The 20,290-nt window shown below is 37.8% G+C and overlaps 1 protein-coding gene across 12 annotated transcripts in view; it reads left to right on the plus strand.

Annotated features, from left to right (window-relative positions):
- Positions 1 to 20,290, plus strand: part of ptprt (protein tyrosine phosphatase receptor type T) — a 360,770-nt gene that overhangs the window by 109,340 nt on the left and 231,140 nt on the right. For all 12 annotated transcript variants that reach the window (XM_041980879.1, XM_041980882.1, XM_041980880.1 and 9 more), the window contains exon 8: positions 18,792 to 19,085. In XM_041980879.1, coding sequence (XP_041836813.1) covers positions 18,792 to 19,085 — 294 coding nt within the window. The remainder of the gene's footprint in view (positions 1 to 18,791; positions 19,086 to 20,290) is intronic.

Genomic DNA, 20,290 nt, shown 5'->3' on the forward strand with positions numbered 1-20,290 from the left:
CATCATTTCACTTTTCATCTGCAAAAAGAAATGGACTGATTGCTTGTGAAATACTGTTGTTGCAAAGAAGACAATGGTCACAAATTCATTATAAATCTGGTATCTACATATGGTATTTATATGTTCTACCAGACAGACATCAGATAAATCAAATAACTCTGCTCTCACGCTCAAGACAGAGCAAACATATGAAGGAATATCTGTGATTTAGCCGCCCACTCTTCATCCCATGGTTCCAGTGTAACAGGAAATATTGTTCTGTCCTGCTGAGAAGGATATTGATGTACGGTGGTGGTTGGCTAATATTGTTGTAAGGACTTTGATAGAATTAGAGCATCACAGCTATCTGTTATTGCCTTGCATAATTACATTCAGATACCTCATGTCTCTGTTGCACCATATGTTTTGAATTCTGCCTTTCAAACTCTATTCTGGGATCATTATTATTATTATACTTTAATAATCCCAGCTGGGAAATTCTTTTTCTGCATTTAACCCATCCCAGTGGGTTACACTATAGGTAGTAGTGAGCTACAAAAGGATGGGTGGGCTGCCAGGTCAGATTCCAGTGCCCATCTGTTAAGAGCCTTGCTCAAGGGCCCACAGTGGTTCACCTGAGTTGCCAGCCCAAGGACTTGAACCCAGGTCCCTTAGACCCAAGCCCAGCTCTGTAACCAGTAGAAGTTTCAACAAAACTGAGCAGTTCTGTTACATTTTCATCATAACTTTCCTTTTAAAGGAGTGAAATATCTCCCATTTCATTTTGAACTGTATGTCAGCAATACTTTTTTGCACAGCAAACCTCTGTATCCTAAAAATATGTGTGGATTATGTTTGTATTTCAGGGACTTAAACTTAATAAAATAATCGTGAGACGTAGATATTGGACCTGCTTTTTGATGGGATTAAAAATTGTGTCTCTGGAAGACGTTTTAGTGCAGCAGCACGATGGCCTAAATTATGCTCTTAATGCATCTGTGGTTTGAATTATGTCGTTAACCTTATTTGGTGTGAAGGATGTTTTAATCTGAGGGGATACTGATGTGTGTACACGTGTGTGTTGCTGTTTTGATTAGATGATAGTCCAGGGACAGAAACTGTCATTACCATCTGTTAGCAGAACACACTGGCTTGACTCTTGAGAGGATCAAAGTGTGTGTGTTTGTGCGCACCTTGTCCCACTCAATGTGTTTTTAAGTGCACATTTCTGTGTCTGTCCTTCTGTGTGTTTGTACGTGTGTGAAGCTCAGGTGCTGTCAGCCATGCATTGTGTCAGGGGAATAACTCTTGCCAACACAGCGAACAAGAGAAAATGGAAAAATTAAACATACGCACATGCATGAACTCCCTGAAGCCGTATGTGTGTGTGTGTGCTCTGTGTGCAGCTAGGTTTGTGTAAATGTGTCATTGTCCTTGATATGTACACGGATGCATTTGTGAGTTTTCACATCCTTTTCATTCATGTGTCACATTGTCTTTGTGCAGCTTTATTTGTCTCTGGCTGTGTGTGCCTTTTCGTTTGTGCTTCCATGTGGGAGATGTCATGATTGTTGTGTGTTCATATTAATTTGTGTGACTGTGCGCGCCCACTAAGTGAAATCCGGGTTAATTATAATGTTGTTTAGTCAGGTGTGACCAGGGGAATCTGGGGAGAGATGCTTCTCATATTACAGTGTCCTGCCTGTGCAGACCGTATGTCTGTGTCCCATACGTGCTCATTCATGCGTACTAATCTGGTGACACGATGCTGCCGGCCAGCTGAACAGATGATGTCCGCCATGTTGACTGGATGGAAAAAAGAGACATAACCAACTACGTCGTCTCTAGATGAGCTTTATGTAAATGCAGACTTGGATGAATGTCTTCCTACAATATCCTGGCCAAAGTAGAGGGTTATGGTCCAGGCTTGGCAAAAAGATGTAGATACAGTTTTTTTTTTTTTTTTTTTTGTTAACCACTTGATGCTTGTTTTTGCAAGGAATCACTTTTGGACTTTTTTTTAAACAAATTTTAATTGATTAATTTATTTTTATTTATTTTCTATTTTTATATTCTTTATTATTCATTTTTAATTTAGTTACGATCTAATTGTCCAGTCTTTTTATTTGAATTTTTTCCCCTTATTTTCACTCTATTTATTTAGTTTTTACATGTAATTGTAAATAAATTCAATAATACTCTTTAGCTAGACTGATTTACATTTCATGATACCACTTATGCCACTAAAGTGAAAAAAAAAATCCAAAATGTTCATATTCTACATGCAAATATATATTTTATCCAATTTCTACTCCATTTTATGGTAACCTCTTCATCTGAAAGATCAGAGAGCAGAGAGATAAAAAGCCATGATCTTTCAAAAGCTGAAAGGTGCACTCACTGAAGCCCTTTTCACACATGAACTGAATATTTAAAAATTTTGTTTGGTCTTTGTCCACAGCTGCCTTTTTCACATGCACTACATAGCAGATGATTCTCCACTTGAGCACTTGGGCATTTTTGGTTGTGGAGCGATACCTGGGTGGAGTGCAGGTTATGATGCAAGAATCTGCCACAGAAAACACACAACGGAGATGGTGGATGACAGTACATGTCAGTTATGATTGTTTTTATTGTAAAAATCAGTAGTTTATTTGCATATTCACAGGTTTGTTAAATTAACATCCAGGCAGGATGAACGAAGTACAAAGCTGCAACTTGCATTTGCTCCTCAGAACAATCCTTGATTTTTAATTTAGGAAATTGAGGAATTTCTCAGAAAGTCTGGACTTGATGATACTGACATTTGGACTAGCAAGCAGCTTTATGGGAAAATGTCTATAAAATTTCAGGGTTTAAGTGCATGTGTGAACTATCTCGATTGTAACAAGCAACTTCACATCCTTTGCTGTCACCTTTCATTCTATTTCTGTCCACATCTCCCAACTCCTTTTTCACACCTTTCTCATGGTCTTAAAGTTAATATTTGAGAAAGGAAACATGCAGTGACAGTGATGTGTTGTAAACATGACCTCTTCCCTTTCTTTTAAAGGCCTGTCTTTGCATTAATGTCACAGACAGATATTTCCAATGCTAGGAGAAAACTTTTTACACTAAAAGAAAGGTAAATAACCTTTAAAAGACTAATAAAAAGAGATTAGGATAAAACCTAAATCTTTCAGTGAGAAAATGATCCATCGACATCGACACACATGAAAACATGACTGCTTATAGTTTTCCTACATGCTACGAAGAGATGCAGAAAGATTCATATAAACACACACAGATGTTTTTCTCTGCTCTGATGCATTTCTCATTTGTATGGCTCTTGTAGAACAGATGCAGTCAAAGCCCCAGGGCAGCAAGGTTTCAACCCCCGGCTGTGCTTGTTGTTGTGTGAGCATGTACTTGTTCTCACAAAGATAGTTGTACAAGTTTGAAACTTGTGAGGACATTCTGTCCAGAGCTCACTTTCTCACTTCTGTTACAGACTTTTTCAGGGTTAGGATTTGGTATAGATTAAAGTTGATGGAAGGGTAGAGATTCGGATCAGTAGTTGCAGTGATTAACGTTGTGTCACAGGGCCAAGGAAAGCAGCGCTTAAATGAATCCTCTCACAAAGACACTTAAGTTTATGTGTTGGACCATTAAAAGCACACCAGGATTCAGTGCTGCATGTTGGTATGTCTTTGTATGAGGAAGTGTGAATGTTGGCTTTATTTGAGTTAACTATGTGTTTTGTTATCTATGGCCATTTTGGCATCTCTGTGTGTCTGTGTGTGCTCCGTCTATCACAGATAAGACTCAGTGGGGTGTAGCAGAGATCCAGGGGAGCTACTGTTAACTGGTGTACTGTAAATAACATACAGTGTGTGTGTATGTGTGTGTGTGTTTCCCAGGAATTCTGCCACATTTTTCAAAGTCTTACTGGGCCACCATAAAGCTGATTGTAGTCTAAGAATTAGACCCAGCAGTACCACCATAGTCTTAGACTCTGAGTGTGTGTTGAAATATGTATGTGTGTGTGTGTGTGTTTCTGTAGAGCTTTCTTTTGCCCCAAAGCTCATCTTCTGTGTGTCTGTTCACTGATAAGGAAATCAATAGCAGAGTGGACAGCTCTGCTCTATATGTCAGATTCCTAGAAGCCCACTGACACTGAACTCTCACTGGCTGTGTACACAGCTCAACCTTCAATTTATAGACATAACTGCTCAAAAAGTATGTTTGACTTCCAAGTGGGGAGTTTATTCCGAAATGAGATGTCAAACATTTGAAAAGGCACACATGATGTCCACAGTAAATTCAGGTTCCTCTCTTAAGCAGTCTGCCATTGTAGCTCATTATCTCAAACACTAACTATGTTGCCTTTTGACAGTCTTTTCATTTTGTTGTTGTTGTTTTTTTTTTTTATGAACTCTCAAAATCAAGGCAAGACAAGTTTTTTGTATAGCACATTTAATGTATAAGACAATTCAAAATGCTTTACATAAAACATTACAGAAGACAATACAAGTGCATAAAAAAACAAAGATTAAAAGAAATTCAATTGATGAAATAAAAGGAGAAATAAAATAAATAGATAAAACGCAAGAAATAAAGTTCCAGTGTGAGGAAAGACAATATTAAAACATGATTCCAGCTTAAAACAGCCAGATGTAGATTTTGACTTCTAAAAACTACTGAAATGTAGAAGAGAGCAGATGGGTTTATAACCTGGATTTATATAAACTGAGTGTTTCAGCTGATCTGAGGCTTTCTGGTAGTTTGTTCCAGACATGTGGAGCATAGAAGCTGAATGCAGTTTCTCCATGTCTGGTTCTGACACTGGGAACTGATAAGAAACTGGATCCAGATTACCTGAGGGGTCTGGTAGGTTCATACTGGGTCAAGAGGTCACTGATGTACTTTGGTCCTAAACCAAGCTGATATTTTTTACAATAGCTCACCATTAAAGCCCGACCCATGAAAAAATGGTAAAGAAAGGCCAGAAAAGAGGGGGAGGATCTACCATCTATTACCATGTGATATATTAAAAATATTATAATATGGTTTTCTGCTCCTGGGTATCTGGGTTCAACAGGATTTTGAGCAAAGTTTATACCATAAATTGAAGCAAAATGTGTCAGAAACTGTATGTAACAAATATGTCACGTCGGGGTCTTATGGGTTAAGTTAGAAAGTGTTCCTGAATCCTGTGAAATGTCTGCAGGTTGTCCTAAGTTCTGAAAGCTACACGAAGCTTGACACAGAACAGAAATGCTATTGTGTTTGTACGTTGGCTAGTGTTAATTAAATGTGTTTCATAACAAAGCACAGTATCCATATGAGATGGCAAATCACCACAAACTTTCATTTAGAATTTTAACTTTGATGTGTAAAAGAATGAGGAAATCGGAGCAAGTGCCTTTTGATTTATGAGAAAAGTTTAGCAAGTTTTTTAATATGACTACATCTGTGTGTATGTGTGAGAAACGAGGCTGGGAGCAACAGCCAGTGTACTCTCCACCTGTCTCTTTAACCAGGTCCTTAGGGCTTGCCTAAGGGTCTGTGTGTATCTATGCGAGTATGTAGGCCTGTGTACAGTGGGAGGTTTGTCATGTTGTTGGCTTTCCGTGACCATTGCTCTTTCATGTGTATCAGCCGCTGTGTGTGTAGTTGTGTCAGGGTGAGTGGACACTTCACACAGAATTTTAGAAGAGAAATATAAGTAATGCATGAACAGGTATAGAAGGAGGAGTATTCAGAATGAGATAAGGCGAGAATAAGAAAAAGTATTTGGCTGAAAGAGGGAATTGAGAGTAAACCAAAGAGAGAACAATACTGCATAAAAGCCAAAGTAAAAATAAACCTAGTTGACTTAGTCTTTGTTGAACTAGGAGTGATAAAAAGGCACTCAATAGAGAAGGTGAAGGAAAAAAACAATGTGGATGAAATTTAGTAAATATGAGCTGAAAAAGATGACTGCCACAATCCTTGGGTGAGGGACAGAGGACAAAAATGCAGGACCAAATGGGTGAGAGACCTGCAGATGTCTTATCTCAGACAAGAAACAAGAATGAGATAGACTGACACCTGGGAGCCACACTTGAAGTAATGATGGAGATCTGGCCCTGAGCAAATGAAAACCTGGTGTGTTCATACTAAGGAATATGATAACAAACAAGAGTTGGGGGAAACCTGGTGTGAATGAAGAATGGGAAGTAAAGACTACAGAATACACATGGTGGCAAAGTTTATTTAGTAAAACAGAAAACAAGCTATCTTAAGTGTATCGCAATGAAATCTAACTGAACACAGAAATGAGCAATAATGAGCACTAGGACTGGTTTAATCCCTGTATAACTTAAAAACAAACAAACAAAAAAACAAAAGAAAAACAAAACAAGTCATGAATCCAAGAAACTAAAAGACAAAATACAAACCATATAATTACAAACCAGATAAGTGTGAGGTAAACCAGATAAATGAGAGATAAACCAGATAAGTGTGAGGTAAACCAGATGAGTGTGAGGTAAACCAGATGAGTGTAAGGTAAACCAGATAAATGAGAGGTAAACCAGATGAGTGTGAGGTAAACCAGATGAGTGTGAGGTAAACCAGATGAGTGTAAGGTAAACCAGATAAATGAGAGGTAAACCAGATAAATGAGAGGTAAACCAGATGAGTGTGAGGTAAACCAGATGAGTGTGAGGTAAACCAGATGAGTGTAAGGTAAACCAGATAAATGAGAGGTAAACCAGATAAATGACAGGTAAACCAGATGAGTGTGAGGTAAACCAGATGAGTGTAAGGTAAACCAGATAAATGACAGGTAAACCAGATGAGTGTGAGGTAAACCAGATGAGTGTAAGGTAAACCAGATAAATGACAGGTAAACCAGATGAGTGTGAGGTAAACCAGATGAGTGTGAGGTAAACCAGATGAGTGTGAGGTAAACCAGATGAGTGTGTAAACCAAAGCTGATGGGTTCAATCCAGAATCTTGTTGAACTCCAGGCTACACACCATCAGAAAGTTCATGTTGATAAGCAGCTAAATGCCAAAAAAACAAAAAAAACAAAAAAAACAAATGTCTGTCTGAGGAGGAGAAATGTCTTCTACCAATGCAGCTGACAGTTTTGAGATTAATACTCATCTTATTAAAACCTGATACTAAGAGGATCAGTGTCTCTTTCCAAGCTCTAAGCGTTGCTCCTTCATTTCCTTCAGCATCTCTTAGCTTCTCCGCTGTGTCTATATTGCAGAGTTGTGACTCTTTCATCCTCTGTAGCTTACAGCGAGCAAGCAGGTTTACGACTTGTTTGAGGACACGTTGACAGGACCGATGTGGTTATGAGGCATAACTTCACTTATTTTGGAAAATCAGCTTAATTACAAGGGTTTTGTTTTCACAGAAAATTGGGATTACTATAAAAAGGCAACACTCTGAACTACTAATCTCTTCTCACTGGGAGCTAAGTGAACTGGTGTTTTCATGTTTGTATTTAGCATAACTTATATGCTACTGTTTTGGGTTTAACTGGCTCAAAAAATCAAAACAGAGCAATTGTTAGCAGGGTCACATTTTGTCAAATCATGTCAGATTTGTAGTGGTCACATCTGTTCTTGTGGTCCACCCCAACAGTTTAGTTCAGTAAAACTGTTGACTTATTATAACCTTTTCTTAAATGTATTTTTAGATTGCTGTTACATCTTCCTGTAACCAGCAGCTGTGCTTCTTCTTAAGCATTTCCCACAACATATTGTGACTGTGGTTGACTTGGAAACAGAAACATCCAGTAATCCAAGATTTCTGGGTCTTTAGGGAAGCTGAAAAGGGTCAACTTGCCCTCACAACCCAAAAATGTTTGCGGACATCTTTGAAGCAAATGTGTTGTTCACTTGTTTCTTGTAGCCAAAAAACCAAAACAAAACAAAACAAACAAACAAACAAACAAAAAAACCAACATAACTGAAGATGGTTGTAGTAGATCCAGCAGCTGTAGCTGGAGTTGACTGCCTGGAGGATATAACTCATACCTGGGCTCCAGACTGCGACCAAATGGTCGCATTTTGCGACTAAAATGTGAGACAGTGCGAGTGAATTTTTCTACTCAATGGCGACCAATGCATTTTTCTTTGTACTAGTTATAATTGAATTTATTTTGTCGCTAACAAACTTCTGCTCCCCTCTTCAGCCCAGTAGTTCACAGTAATCCGTTAATTAGCTGCTGGTTTGCCGACTCAAACTAACTTCAATACAAGAAAAGGAGACGAACACCAACAAAGAAGACGACGGCCAATGAGCATGTGAGCGGGGACGACCACTGTGATTGGGTTATGTGTGAAAAGACGCTGGTCTTGGAGGAGTTTATTATTCCTCAGTGTTGCCAACTTAGCGACTTTGTCGCGATTTTTAGCGAGTTTTTTAAGACCCCTCTAGCAACTTCTTTTTAAAAAGTGACTAACAACAAATCTAGCGAGTTTTTCTGGTATTATTAGAGACTTCTGGAGACTGATGTGAATGAACGTAGTTTACTCTTCCCAATGAGAAGCGGGTGCTGTGCAGACCCCTCCCCCGTCCAAAAGCACTCATACCAGGCTTGGTCTTCTCGCAGCAGCTCCCAGCTGTAGTCAGAGCAGACGATGTTCAGCTCTGTTTCATGACCAGGCTGATAATGAAATGTACAAAGCTGCTGCTGGAGGATCCTGCGCTGGTTTACCATCAGAGTAATGTCTATTATTGAAGAGTGTGAAGAAAAATATATAAAAAGTTACGTGTTGTGAAATGTTAAAGACTCCTAATTAAAAAACCAAAATACACTTAAAAAACTAAACTAAAAAATAAAGAAAATGTTGACAGAATTATTACTTTATTTATTATGTATTTTTTATTTATTTTATTTTTGCAGTTCTAAACATTTTTAGGTTTTAGATCTTTTTTTTTATTTTTTATTATTTTATCAATTGTTGCCTTTCCCACTACATCCCTGTTTATGGCAGCATCCAATACAACTATATGGACGAGGCTGATTATGTTAAATAGACCTTTAGTGACTTTTAGGACAGCCAATAGCTACTTTTCTTACTGAGGAGTGGGAACAGTGGGTGGAGATGGGTATCAGTCCCTGAAGCTGTTTATTACCAGGAACTACATGGACATGTCATACCATGCCTTATGGGGGATGATGGTGACAAAGTTGCCGTTCTGCTTCAACTACAAAGTGAAAATCAAATCAAACCATCAAATCTGATTTGATTTGATTTGACAAGTTCTATGTCTACTTGTTTTGTATTAGTGCGGCCAGTAAGATGTGTGTGCGTTTTTAATGTTATGTCAACTGCAAAAAATGTGAACTGTAAACATTGTAATTTCTGAATTTATTGTTCAAGTATTTATCACTAATACAGTAAAAATGAGAGGAAATGTGAACATTTGTTATGGATTGCGATTTCAGTGTGCGCCCCTAAACTTTCTGCTTGCTCTCTTAATAATTTAAGTTAGGGGCCACTGTGCTCCTCGTAAAACAAGGTAATCTGGAGCCCTGCATACAAGGAAATCTGGAAATGAAAGTAGAATAGTGTCCAGGCTGCTAGAAATAAAAGTTAAAAGTTCAGGGAAAACTAGATAGCTCAAGTTATTTTTGTATAAAACATTAAAACATGTATATGTTCATTGCAGTGTTTAAGGTGATTATACATAGTTCCAACTATATTACAATGAAACTGAAACTCATAAAAACCTACTACTTGGGACTGCGTTTAGCTCAGTTGTTTGACCACTTGCTATTCAGAGGCAGCAGCTCCGCAACACAATCAGATCAAGTTCAAACCTCAGCCTGGCACCTCTTGCTGGATGTCAACCCTCTCCTCCCTGACCACATCCTTTCAAATAGAGGCCACACGATTCCACAAACATAATTTAAACAAAACAAGCCACTACATTATTAAATTGTCTTCTGTTTAAATTTGTTTGCAGCTCTAAATTTAGGAAATGAGGGTTTCTGACAGCATGTCGTTCCTTTCGGTTGTTCCACTTTGGAACCGAGAGATTTTGGTCATTTTCAGTGCAACTGATTTTTCCATCTTTTCCGCCACCTTAGCTGATATCTTCTCTGTCTGCTGGCGGGGTGAGGCCTTCGACTGTATCTGCCTCTCTATTACTTTCTTTGTCACACACAAACACACACATCCTTTCTATCTTTAAATCTTCCACTCTATTAGAACATGGCAGAGCTCAAGGAAGATACTAGAAAGTAATTTTGGATTTACCACAAACACATATAGAAAGACACACAGAGGAAGAAATATTTCCCTTACATTCTTCCCCATTATATCTTCCTTTTACTTCATTGCATTTTATTTCTCTCACCTCATGCTGAAGGAGTTTGTATGTCTTACATTGAACTACATGAGAGACAGATTGAGAAAAGAAATCTGGACTAAAGTAGCCGTCTTCCTCTGTTTTCTAACAGAACCATAAATTCAAATTTCTTTTCGTCCTCCAGGCTTTTTCCTTTACAGCATATGTTAATTTTTTTGAGGAGTTACCTGGTTTCAGAAACAGAACTCAGTGTGTGTCCACATCAGAACAGGTTGGCCAGAATATCTTGGGGTTAAGACGCTCATTATGAACATCATCACACTCAGCTGGCAAGCAGCCAGTGACCCTTGTTTCAAGCCAGCTTCTCCCTCCTGACGTCTCCTTGCCGTGTTATAAGTGTCTAATTGGCAGAAGCTCTTACAGTAACACACTGAGTGACTTTTACATTTAGTGTGAGCTCCACAGGGCAGCTGGTATGGTGACCTGGGAAGTCAAAAGAGAAGACGCAGGTTCTGGCCAAGTGTTATGGTTGCACAATTAATCAAATTTTATTCTTGATCATGATTTTTTTCTTCTCAGAATCAAATGAACATGATAGTCTGATATTTAAACTGTGTTCATTTTATTTATATTTTACAGCTTTGCCACTTAACAGCATTTAAATAGATGAAGATTAAATAGAAAAATTATTCTAAGACAGAAGTTGTACGTTATTTCTTTATAAGGCTACAAGATAAAATTTTAAGAGATACTAACTGTGTTCTCACCATAGCAAAAACCTTCCACCTGGTCTGCTTAGATTTATCATGGAAAGTAAGCACTGGCATAACTGAAGAGGAAACTGTTAGGTTTTTATTACTTGGCTCTTTTAAACCCAGCATGAAGGCTGTTTTAGGCTCACTTCACTGGGAGGAAATCACATCATGTCTACTGTGAGGGCACCAGTATACTCTTCTGTACTACCAGTCACAATGCCTCATGTCAGTTTTTTTTTTTTTTTTTTTTTTTGTTTGTTTTGTATTTTTATGTGCCATCAGCACCCAGATGGAGATACACTGAGGAACCGAAGGTGTGGAGGTTAGTTAATATTGGACTGTCCCCTCTCACTGTACAAGGGGTCCATCACAAATGCACAAGGAGCACTTGCTGACAGTGTTGCTACGTCACTCTGAAAAATATAACAAAACAAACAAACAAACCAAAGAAATAATTTATTTAGACAGCAAGATATTCTAAGAAGCCAAACTGTGAGCGTATGTTTCTTGGCAGCAGTCTAGTCAGTTGAATTAAAACTCATTTACGAGCTACACGAATCAAAACCAAGTTGAAGGGTGTTACATGGCCATTTATTTTTGTTAGCTGGATAACATTTAAGATCAGAGCTAAAAACAGACAGTCCTGGAGACACCATGAAGCAGGTGGACAGAAAGTATGCATTAACACATAACGAACATAGATACACTTTAATATTATTTACAGATATAAACTAACATATTAACTTAACATGCACACAGGAAAGCACACACACATAAACACACTATACTGTTCTACACACATACTCTACTACTCCCTAAGAGCTTTATAAAAGCGGATTTTTATTTAAACACACACACTCACTCACTGTGAGCCATCCTCAAGTACTGGGATCATAATAAAGTGCAGTAAAAAGTTTCTTCATAGGCCTCTCTCCCACATGGGGTTATAACATGGATTAGTTTAGAGTGTGCTATGTGTCATCTGACAACAAGGACCCAGGATACGCAGAGTAAAACCTTAATGTGGTCACAGAGTCTGCTTAAACACACACACATACCTGCACAGAGCTCTTTACAAGCACACAAGTGCTGTATGTGGTCTGCATCTGGACAGTTACTGCACAGATCTTCTGTCTTGAAGCTCATTTTTATATCCAACTTCAGATATCGAAGAGATATGGAGATGATACAGTATCAGCACATCAGATATCTGTTTGCTCATTCAGTGTGGCACCCTGAGGTGTCCTCACATGAAGCAATAAAAAAGAAGGACCCTAATAAGATATATTCCATTCTATTCCCTTTTTGTATTATTTTGCTTTTGAAAAGAGGAAATGCAAACCTTTTTCCATCCATTTCCTAATACTTATCTGGGAACAGATCTGAGCATGGATGGGGATGCTGAGGCATTCCTAAGCACGCTCAGAGATTTAATCCAGTGAGTCTAAGGTCCTCTCTGATGTCTTCTCCTGGTGGGACATGTCTGAATAACCTCCCTTAACTTAACACCCACTTTCTGCCTTTTTTTAAATTATTATTATAATGTGACAAAAGATTCAAAAGGAGAATTCTGCTTAAAACCTGAGTAAGAGACACAGCACCAACAGGTGGCATGTGGGTGTAGTATGTGTCATCTCCCTGTTCATTTCCAACTTGATTCTGACAAGTTGATTTTTAATGTTTTACCTTTTCACCAAGCTCAGACAAATACCTCGAAGTTACTCACTGATTTTGAACATTTCTTTTGCATTAGCATTTACAGGGCAGAGGTAATTTAGTTGGAATGAGATTTCTTGGCAATTCTTTTTCTATATCTTTTGTTATGTTTGTATCAAAAGCTAGAAATAAATAAAACATGATTTGACACACTTATATTGTTAATTAATTTAGGATGATAATCATGAAAATCATGATTATTTCTTGCTGTCACCTAATGGTCCAGGCTGGAAAAATAGAAGTTTTAAAATGCATTTTCTCAGCCTTGGGATGCTGCAGGGCAACAGCGGCTCCAGAAATGTGCATAATTAATGTCAAATGCAAGGAGTTTTCAGGTTGGAAACTAATGAGGCAAAATGAATTAATATGAAAAACAAAACAAAACTCAAACTAAACTGATAAAATATATAAAGCAACACTATATGCTGTCACAGCTCATGCACACTTTTAGGAACATTGTTTAACAAAGTGTTTGTTGTCTCCTGTTTTAATGTGTTTTCACCAGCCAGTCAGACAGAAGAGAAAACATAAGAAAAAACAAACTTTATCAGAGTGTTGACCGCAGTGTTGTTCCAGCGGAGATTTGGATCCTCATCAGCTTATTCTTCCTTTATTCTTCTTTAATCACTTTTTTTGTTTTAAATTGCACTCTCCAGATTAGCTTTTTTTCATTTCTCCATGCCCTCTTCTTTTTCTTCTCCCTTACTCCATCAAACTTTTCTATCCCTCCATCTTCTTTAGTCTCACATTTCACTAATTGTTGTTTTATGAAGGTCAGCTTAAACAGATTATTAATCAGTATGTCTGTGTACAGTTTGTGTTCACACAGAGCTGAACGTGTGTGTCTTTGTGAGGATGAATATTTTTTTTTTTTTTTTTTTTGCTTATTAGTGTTTTCTAGTTTGTGGTGCCATTTAAGTGGACCAATACATTTGCATATTTGGGCATGTTTAATGAAGTTACACAATAGGTTGAATCAGCAGCTATGTTTCTGAGTTTGAGAGAAAGTGTGCTCCCCCATGTCATCAGGTGCCAGGTTGTGAGCCACTGGGTGGCCCCTGTCACTCTGTTGTATATGAACTGGCACAGGGAGGGATGATAGAGTGATGAAGGGGGAAAACTGGTGGAAATAGCGAGGTGATTGAGTGATTTTGCTCTCTCCTGTGGAGTAACATCAGGAGACGTTGTTGAATATAAATGGTTTTAATGGAGATTGGAGTCTGTTAAAGCAGTTGGAAGAATGGTTACCATGCTGCTGTTAAACGACGGAGTCAGAGATTTGACATATTTATCGTGTCTGCTAGCAGTTTTCTTTGCAAATGACCAGTTAGACCAGTTTTTTTTTTGTTTGTTTTTTGTTTGTTTTTTTAATACTCATGAAATCTATCATGAACAAATTTACCACCATTTCCTCTAAACGAGGAACAAAAAATTAAATCAGGCTAGTGACATTTAGCCACTGCATCACTCCAAGAAAATGTGAAGTGCACTTTACTTAAATTGAGATGAAGACACAAAATATTTGACCCAAAATCAGAGAAAACTGCACATTTAAGTACAACTGAATCCTTTGTTAATAAAATTGTGCTCTGTGCTTTTGATGAACATTCCTGTCCTTTGTTTCTATATTTTCTTCATAAATTGTTGAGGAAATGACATTATTCTGTCTGTTTAAATTTGCTTTTAAAAACATACACAACACACTTACCTAATCTTACATATATAGAAATGCTTTTTGTTTCTCCTGGAGTCACAAAGGCACACACAGACTCAGACTCTCAGAAACAACGTTTGTTTAGATAAGATGTATGAGTCTGCAGTAACTGACAGTTGATTCATCGGTCTTGCAGCTATCATACATATTCTAAAAGAGCCATAAAAAAAAGTAAGATCAGAACCTTGCTTTTAGTCAGAAGGGGGAGTGGGACCATTTTTCTTACCAGGCATAACATAGCTGTCAAATGACAAAGCACCTGTCATAGAAAAAAATCAGATCCATGCTAAGAAAATAGAAACCCCAATCTTAAAATGACTCTTTTATTCACAGTAGTTTAAGGAGATCAGTGCAAAGCTGGTCCTCCATCATGCATGTGTTTCTTTTGAAGCATCTTTGCCTCTGACTTGTCAGCTCATATGACTTTTCCAGCAGGCTTGTGTTTAGATGTTCAAACTGAAATGACTTGGTCTGTCTGAAAAGTATGGCGCCCAAGAGAGACTGCGCTTGAACCTTTTTCTTCTTTTTTTAACGTTATCCTGAGATATCAAGGATGGTTTCCCTTGAGAAAAGATTTTTTTTTAAACTATGGTCACATTCACAACAGGATAGTGTGGGGGTGGGAAGAAGTGGTTTGCGTTGACACTGCACTTTAATCAAGAGGAAACTGAAACAACCACTAAACAAGAAGAAAAAAAGCAGGAGGAAAAAGAAAACTTGTCTCATCAACTGTCCAGAACCTAAAATGGAAATCCTTCCATCTGTAATGGAAGAATTTTATGTAAGCTTAAAGTTTTTTTTTCTTTCTTTTTTTTTTTTTTTACTTCAGTGTTTCGACCTAATGCTGAATACCTTATAACCTCAAACATCCTTCTGACAGTTTTTTTTAAAGGTCTTGAAGACTATGGAAACAGATCTGTTACAGACTGTGAATTTCCCAGAGCTGCTGAAAACAGCTGTAATCAAGCCTCTGCTTGATTACAGCTGGGGACAATCAGAAGGGACAATCTGGGACAATCTGGATAAGACACAAATAAGCAACTACAGGCTGTTCTCAAAACTTCAGTTTTTAAGTAAAATAGTTGAAAAAGCTGTTTTTTATTAGCTAAATGACATTTAAACACAAAACAGCTACTACGATGTCTTCCAGTCAGGTTTTAGACAGCACCACAGCACTGAGACTGCCCTGACCAAAGTCATTAATGACATGTTTGAATACAGACAATGGAAAATGTCAGTCTTAGTCTTACTGGACCTTAGTGCTGCATTTGATTCAGTTGACCACAACATATTACTCAAATGACTGGAGAACTCGATGAAGTACTTTGTGTCAATAGGGAACTTTACATCTGAGCAGACAAGAATTACATGTGGAGTTCTCCAGGGTTCCATCCTGGGGCCTCTTCTGTTTAACATCTACATGCTCCCACTGGCACAGATCATAAAGAAAAACAATATTAGTTACTATAGTACCTACACCAATAACACGGAGATATATATTACAATGTCACCAGGAGACCGAGGCCCCGTACAGGCTCTTCGTAAATGCATTGAGGAGATTAATGGCTGGATGTGCCTGAACTTCCTGAAGTGATGAATTCAGACCTAAACTTTGAAAAACACATTAATGGGATCCCAAAGATAGTCTACGTGCAATACAAGTAAACTTGCCTTGACTTGCCTAATGTAGTTTTCACAAGTATTTGTGCAGTATGAGCAGCAGGAAAGGCTGCACGCCACCCAGCATGTCGCTCTATGTCACTTCCTGTCTTTGGTTTACTGGGTAGTGTGTTTGCTGTCACATTGTAAGTGAATCACACTAGGGTTCACTTGCAAGTAAGCCGAGATCCCTGGTTTTCCAGTGGACCTGAAGTCACTTCTTTGGCCTGCACTAGCGTTCACAGTACTCCAACTGAACTGTGCTTCCATGGTAGTGGACTAGGGTTCGTTTCAAGTAGACTAAACAGTGATTGTGTGAATGCACCCTAGGATAAATAAAAAGTCTTTCTTTCTTGGAGTTCCAGAAAGCCATGGCCAGGATTTAAATGGAGTAACACATGCATACCTAAGTTACCGATGTTGATTTTGAACAATTGCAACCAAAACAATTAAATACTTACTAGAAATCGAGGTAATGACATAAAAATTTAAGTGCAGACGTGGGCTCTCAGCTTTCATAGAAAGTCTGTGGTAGATCCCTTTTACAAAAAACTGAAACCCTATCAATCTGAAGTGACAATATTCTATAATAAGCCTTACTTTAAAAAAATACCAATAACAAAGTAAAAACAACAAAGTGTTCTTTTCTGAGTATCTTTAAGGCAGGTTTTCTTCTTCGTATTGCTCAGTGTGTCATTACTGCTGTCCGAGGTGGTGATCCTGGGGCCATCAGAGAAGCAGGAGCTGTCCGTGGTAATTACTATAGTTCATGCTGATGAGCTGGATGCTCACAGGCTCAGGCAGTCTGATGACTAACAGGAAAAGTCCAATTAATTTCCCTGTCATTGTTTCCATCTGCTCCTGCTGCTCTTGACTGGAGTTCATCTCAGATTTATGTTACTGTGCCGAGACAGCTTTTCTTGTTTGCCAGAGGTGTATGCTGCTGCCTGGCTTGTAAACAATGCACCGTGAGTCATTTTTATTCAGCGAATCGGCAGTGGAACTTTTCACACATATTTTTCTCTGTCTGCATAAATCATTTTCAATAGACTGGTTTTATGTTCAAACAACTCAAGGTGCTTCCAAATGCCTCATATTCACCATTTCAAACACATTCATAAACAATGTGTGAATATTGTTATCTCACTGACAGCATTGTTACTTTACAGTTAATGGGATTTGTTATGTATTGAGAATGAGTTGTTTCCTAAACTTTGTACAAAAAGTGGGTCGTTTCTTTGTTGTACCAATGCTTCTTGGTAATAAACCTTATATATTTGGAACGCCTGTTTATTTCCCTTAAGAAAATGCATTGATTGGAAGAGCAGTACAGGTGAGTATGTGGGTTGTGCCAGTGAAAAACTGACCAAATCTTCTCTGGCAATGCCAAACAGCTGATTCTGCTTCGTTTATTCAAAACATGATTCTGTGGAGCATGTGTGGAGCATTGTCATATTGGTGGATAGTTTGGTCTTAGAATGTGGAGATATGGGATTGCCGTGGCTGCAGAATATCATCTCTGTATCTCTTTGCATTAATATTACCTTCACTTATGACAAGCCTTGTTTTTCCAGTGTGGAAGATGCTGTCTTACACCATCAGACTGTCTCCACCACAAGCTGTTACCTTCCAATATGACAATGCTTACCCCTTAAATACATTTTCTTTACAAATTTGGCTCCTTTTTAAAAGGAAAATTAATAGGTTTCCAGTGGTATAAATTTATTGTCAAAAAGCAATCCAACATACTAATTTCCTGACTTTTTGTACAAAGTTTAGTTAATTGACATCTGATCTTTTGATATTTGACATTTCATTAGGGTTTTCTCATAATTTTCATGCTGGATAATTCTTTTTTTTTTTTTTTTTTTGAAGTTGCTGTGTCTAAAATCTGATCTTTGTTTACAATAAAGAAAGAAAAATAGTCATAAAACATCATCTGTTTTAAGACCTGACAGAGGCCATTTTTATAATATGAAAGTCCATTGAAAAAGTAGCTGTCAGCAAAATCAAAACAAAGTGATGGATTAGTACTAAAACTAAAGAATTTTTCTTTAAAATGTCACTGAGCTCCGAACAGCAGCTGTTTCAGTGGAAATGTGAAACGGCTTCTTTCGCTTTACATTTCCATCTCTAAATCCATTGAACTTTAACTGACAAGTTTTGATTGTTATATTGTACTGATAATTTAATTTTCTACATCTAAAGAATGTACCATTATACTGATAACAAATACAACAAAATAAACAAAAAAAATATTTACTTGAAGTAACTGATTTTTCAACATCTTTTATTGATGTTTTTATTTGAAGTAATCAATTGAGGTTTGAAAAAATGTTGCAAAGCAGGTGGCACAAAATGAAAAGACATGCTTTAATAATAGAATAATAACACTGAGCAGCCCAAAGGAGGAATTTCCACAGAATCATTCTTTAGTTCAAGTATTACACTCTTCAGTATCATTGATTGGACTAAAATATAGTTTTCAAGAGACAATGAATTACGTGAGGCTGTGATGAGCTCAGTTGGGGGTGCAGTTACAGTCAAAGCATTTTTAAAGCTGAGCTGCACAATTCAAGGACATGTTTTACTGACTTTCAGTGGAATGTTTTAACAGTGACAAATCGACGTATCCTGAACTGACTTCTTCTGTTCCCTTTTCACAGCTCCGCCCACTCCCATTGCACCACCTGAGCTTCTTGCTGTTGGTGCCACCTACCTGTGGATCAAACCCAATGCTAACAGCATTATAGGCGATGGGCCTATAATTCTGAAGGAAGTGCGGTACCGAACCACCACAGGGAACTGGATGGAGACCCACGTGGTCGACTCCCCCACCTATAAACTGTGGCATCTTGACCCAGATGTGGAGTATGAGATCAAAGTCCTGTTGTCCAGACCTGGGGAGGGAGGAACAGGACCACCAGGGCCACCACTGGTCACCAGGACCAAATGTGCAGGTAAGTCATGGCTTTTTAAAATTTTATTTATTATTTTGTTTTTTTAAACCTTCATTTTTATTGTTTTTGCTTAATTTATTTATTATTTTCCTGAACGTAGATTTTGTCAAATGATTTGATTTAGCTTCCTGGTTCTTGCTTGGGTGCTTTATTGTGGTGGTACTTCTGTATTACTTCCTGTTCCTTTGTTCTTCACATTAAAAGTGGGACCTTAGTGCTCAACTCATTTTTCAAAGGTATTGAACTGAACGAAGTTATAAGATGTGTGTTCATCCAAGTGGAGATACTGTCCTTGGCAGTCCTATTGTCCAAGACACACAAACATTGTTAGAAAAGGTGTTGGGAGTATTGCAAAATTTCAAGCAATCCGTGATAATGAATTTATCGATTATAAACACTGTCCAGGCCAATAATTTAAACAGTCTCAGCCACTGTCCCTGAGAAAGTTAGCTCTCACATTCGATTGCTCTGAGTCATTGTTTTAAATGAAAATCTTTTAGGACTTATAGTACCTCCAATCTGCTTTTTTTTTTTTTTTTTTTTTTGTTGCTGTCATGGATCCGTTATCATATCCTACTTCTTAACAAAGGGGCTATAATCCACTTGGAATTTTGAATGATTTACATAAATTTTTGTTTGGTGATTGGCAAAGTTAACTGCCTTGTTGTCTATATTGTTGTCTAAGGAGTTTGGAACTAACAAACAAACCTGGTTGAATTCTGCTTCTTTCCCTCTAGCTGCACAGGCAACTGTGTGATATTTTATAATTTATCTTTGAGAATTAATAAGGCATTTTTAATTTAATTTCACATTGCAGAAAAACATAACTATGAGTGGATACCTCAGTTGCTTGCATATAGTTATATTTTGGTTTAGAGGTGGTTAAAAGAAATAAGTAAACTCACAGGGAAACAGGCTGCAAGGCAAATGAACAAGAACAAAAAATTAAGAAAAATGGACAAAAATGTTCTTTTCTTCCTGGGGATGAGAGCACAAATCAAAGATGATGATAATTGGATGCTAAGAAGGTGTCTCAGAGATGAAGGAGAGCTGGAGTGCACAGAGTGGAGGAAGAGGAGGTTGGTGAGGTGAGCTGAGGGCAATCATGGCAGATAATGAGTATCCCAGCAGGGGTGTAAGGACACAACAAGTGACAGTTCATTTGATTAAGTGACAGCCCATCAAATCTCTGATGGCCTGTGTGT

The sequence above is a fragment of the Melanotaenia boesemani genome, chromosome 3, assembly GCF_017639745.1.
Source record: "Melanotaenia boesemani isolate fMelBoe1 chromosome 3, fMelBoe1.pri, whole genome shotgun sequence".
Classification (NCBI taxonomy): Eukaryota; Metazoa; Chordata; class Actinopteri; order Atheriniformes; family Melanotaeniidae; genus Melanotaenia; species Melanotaenia boesemani.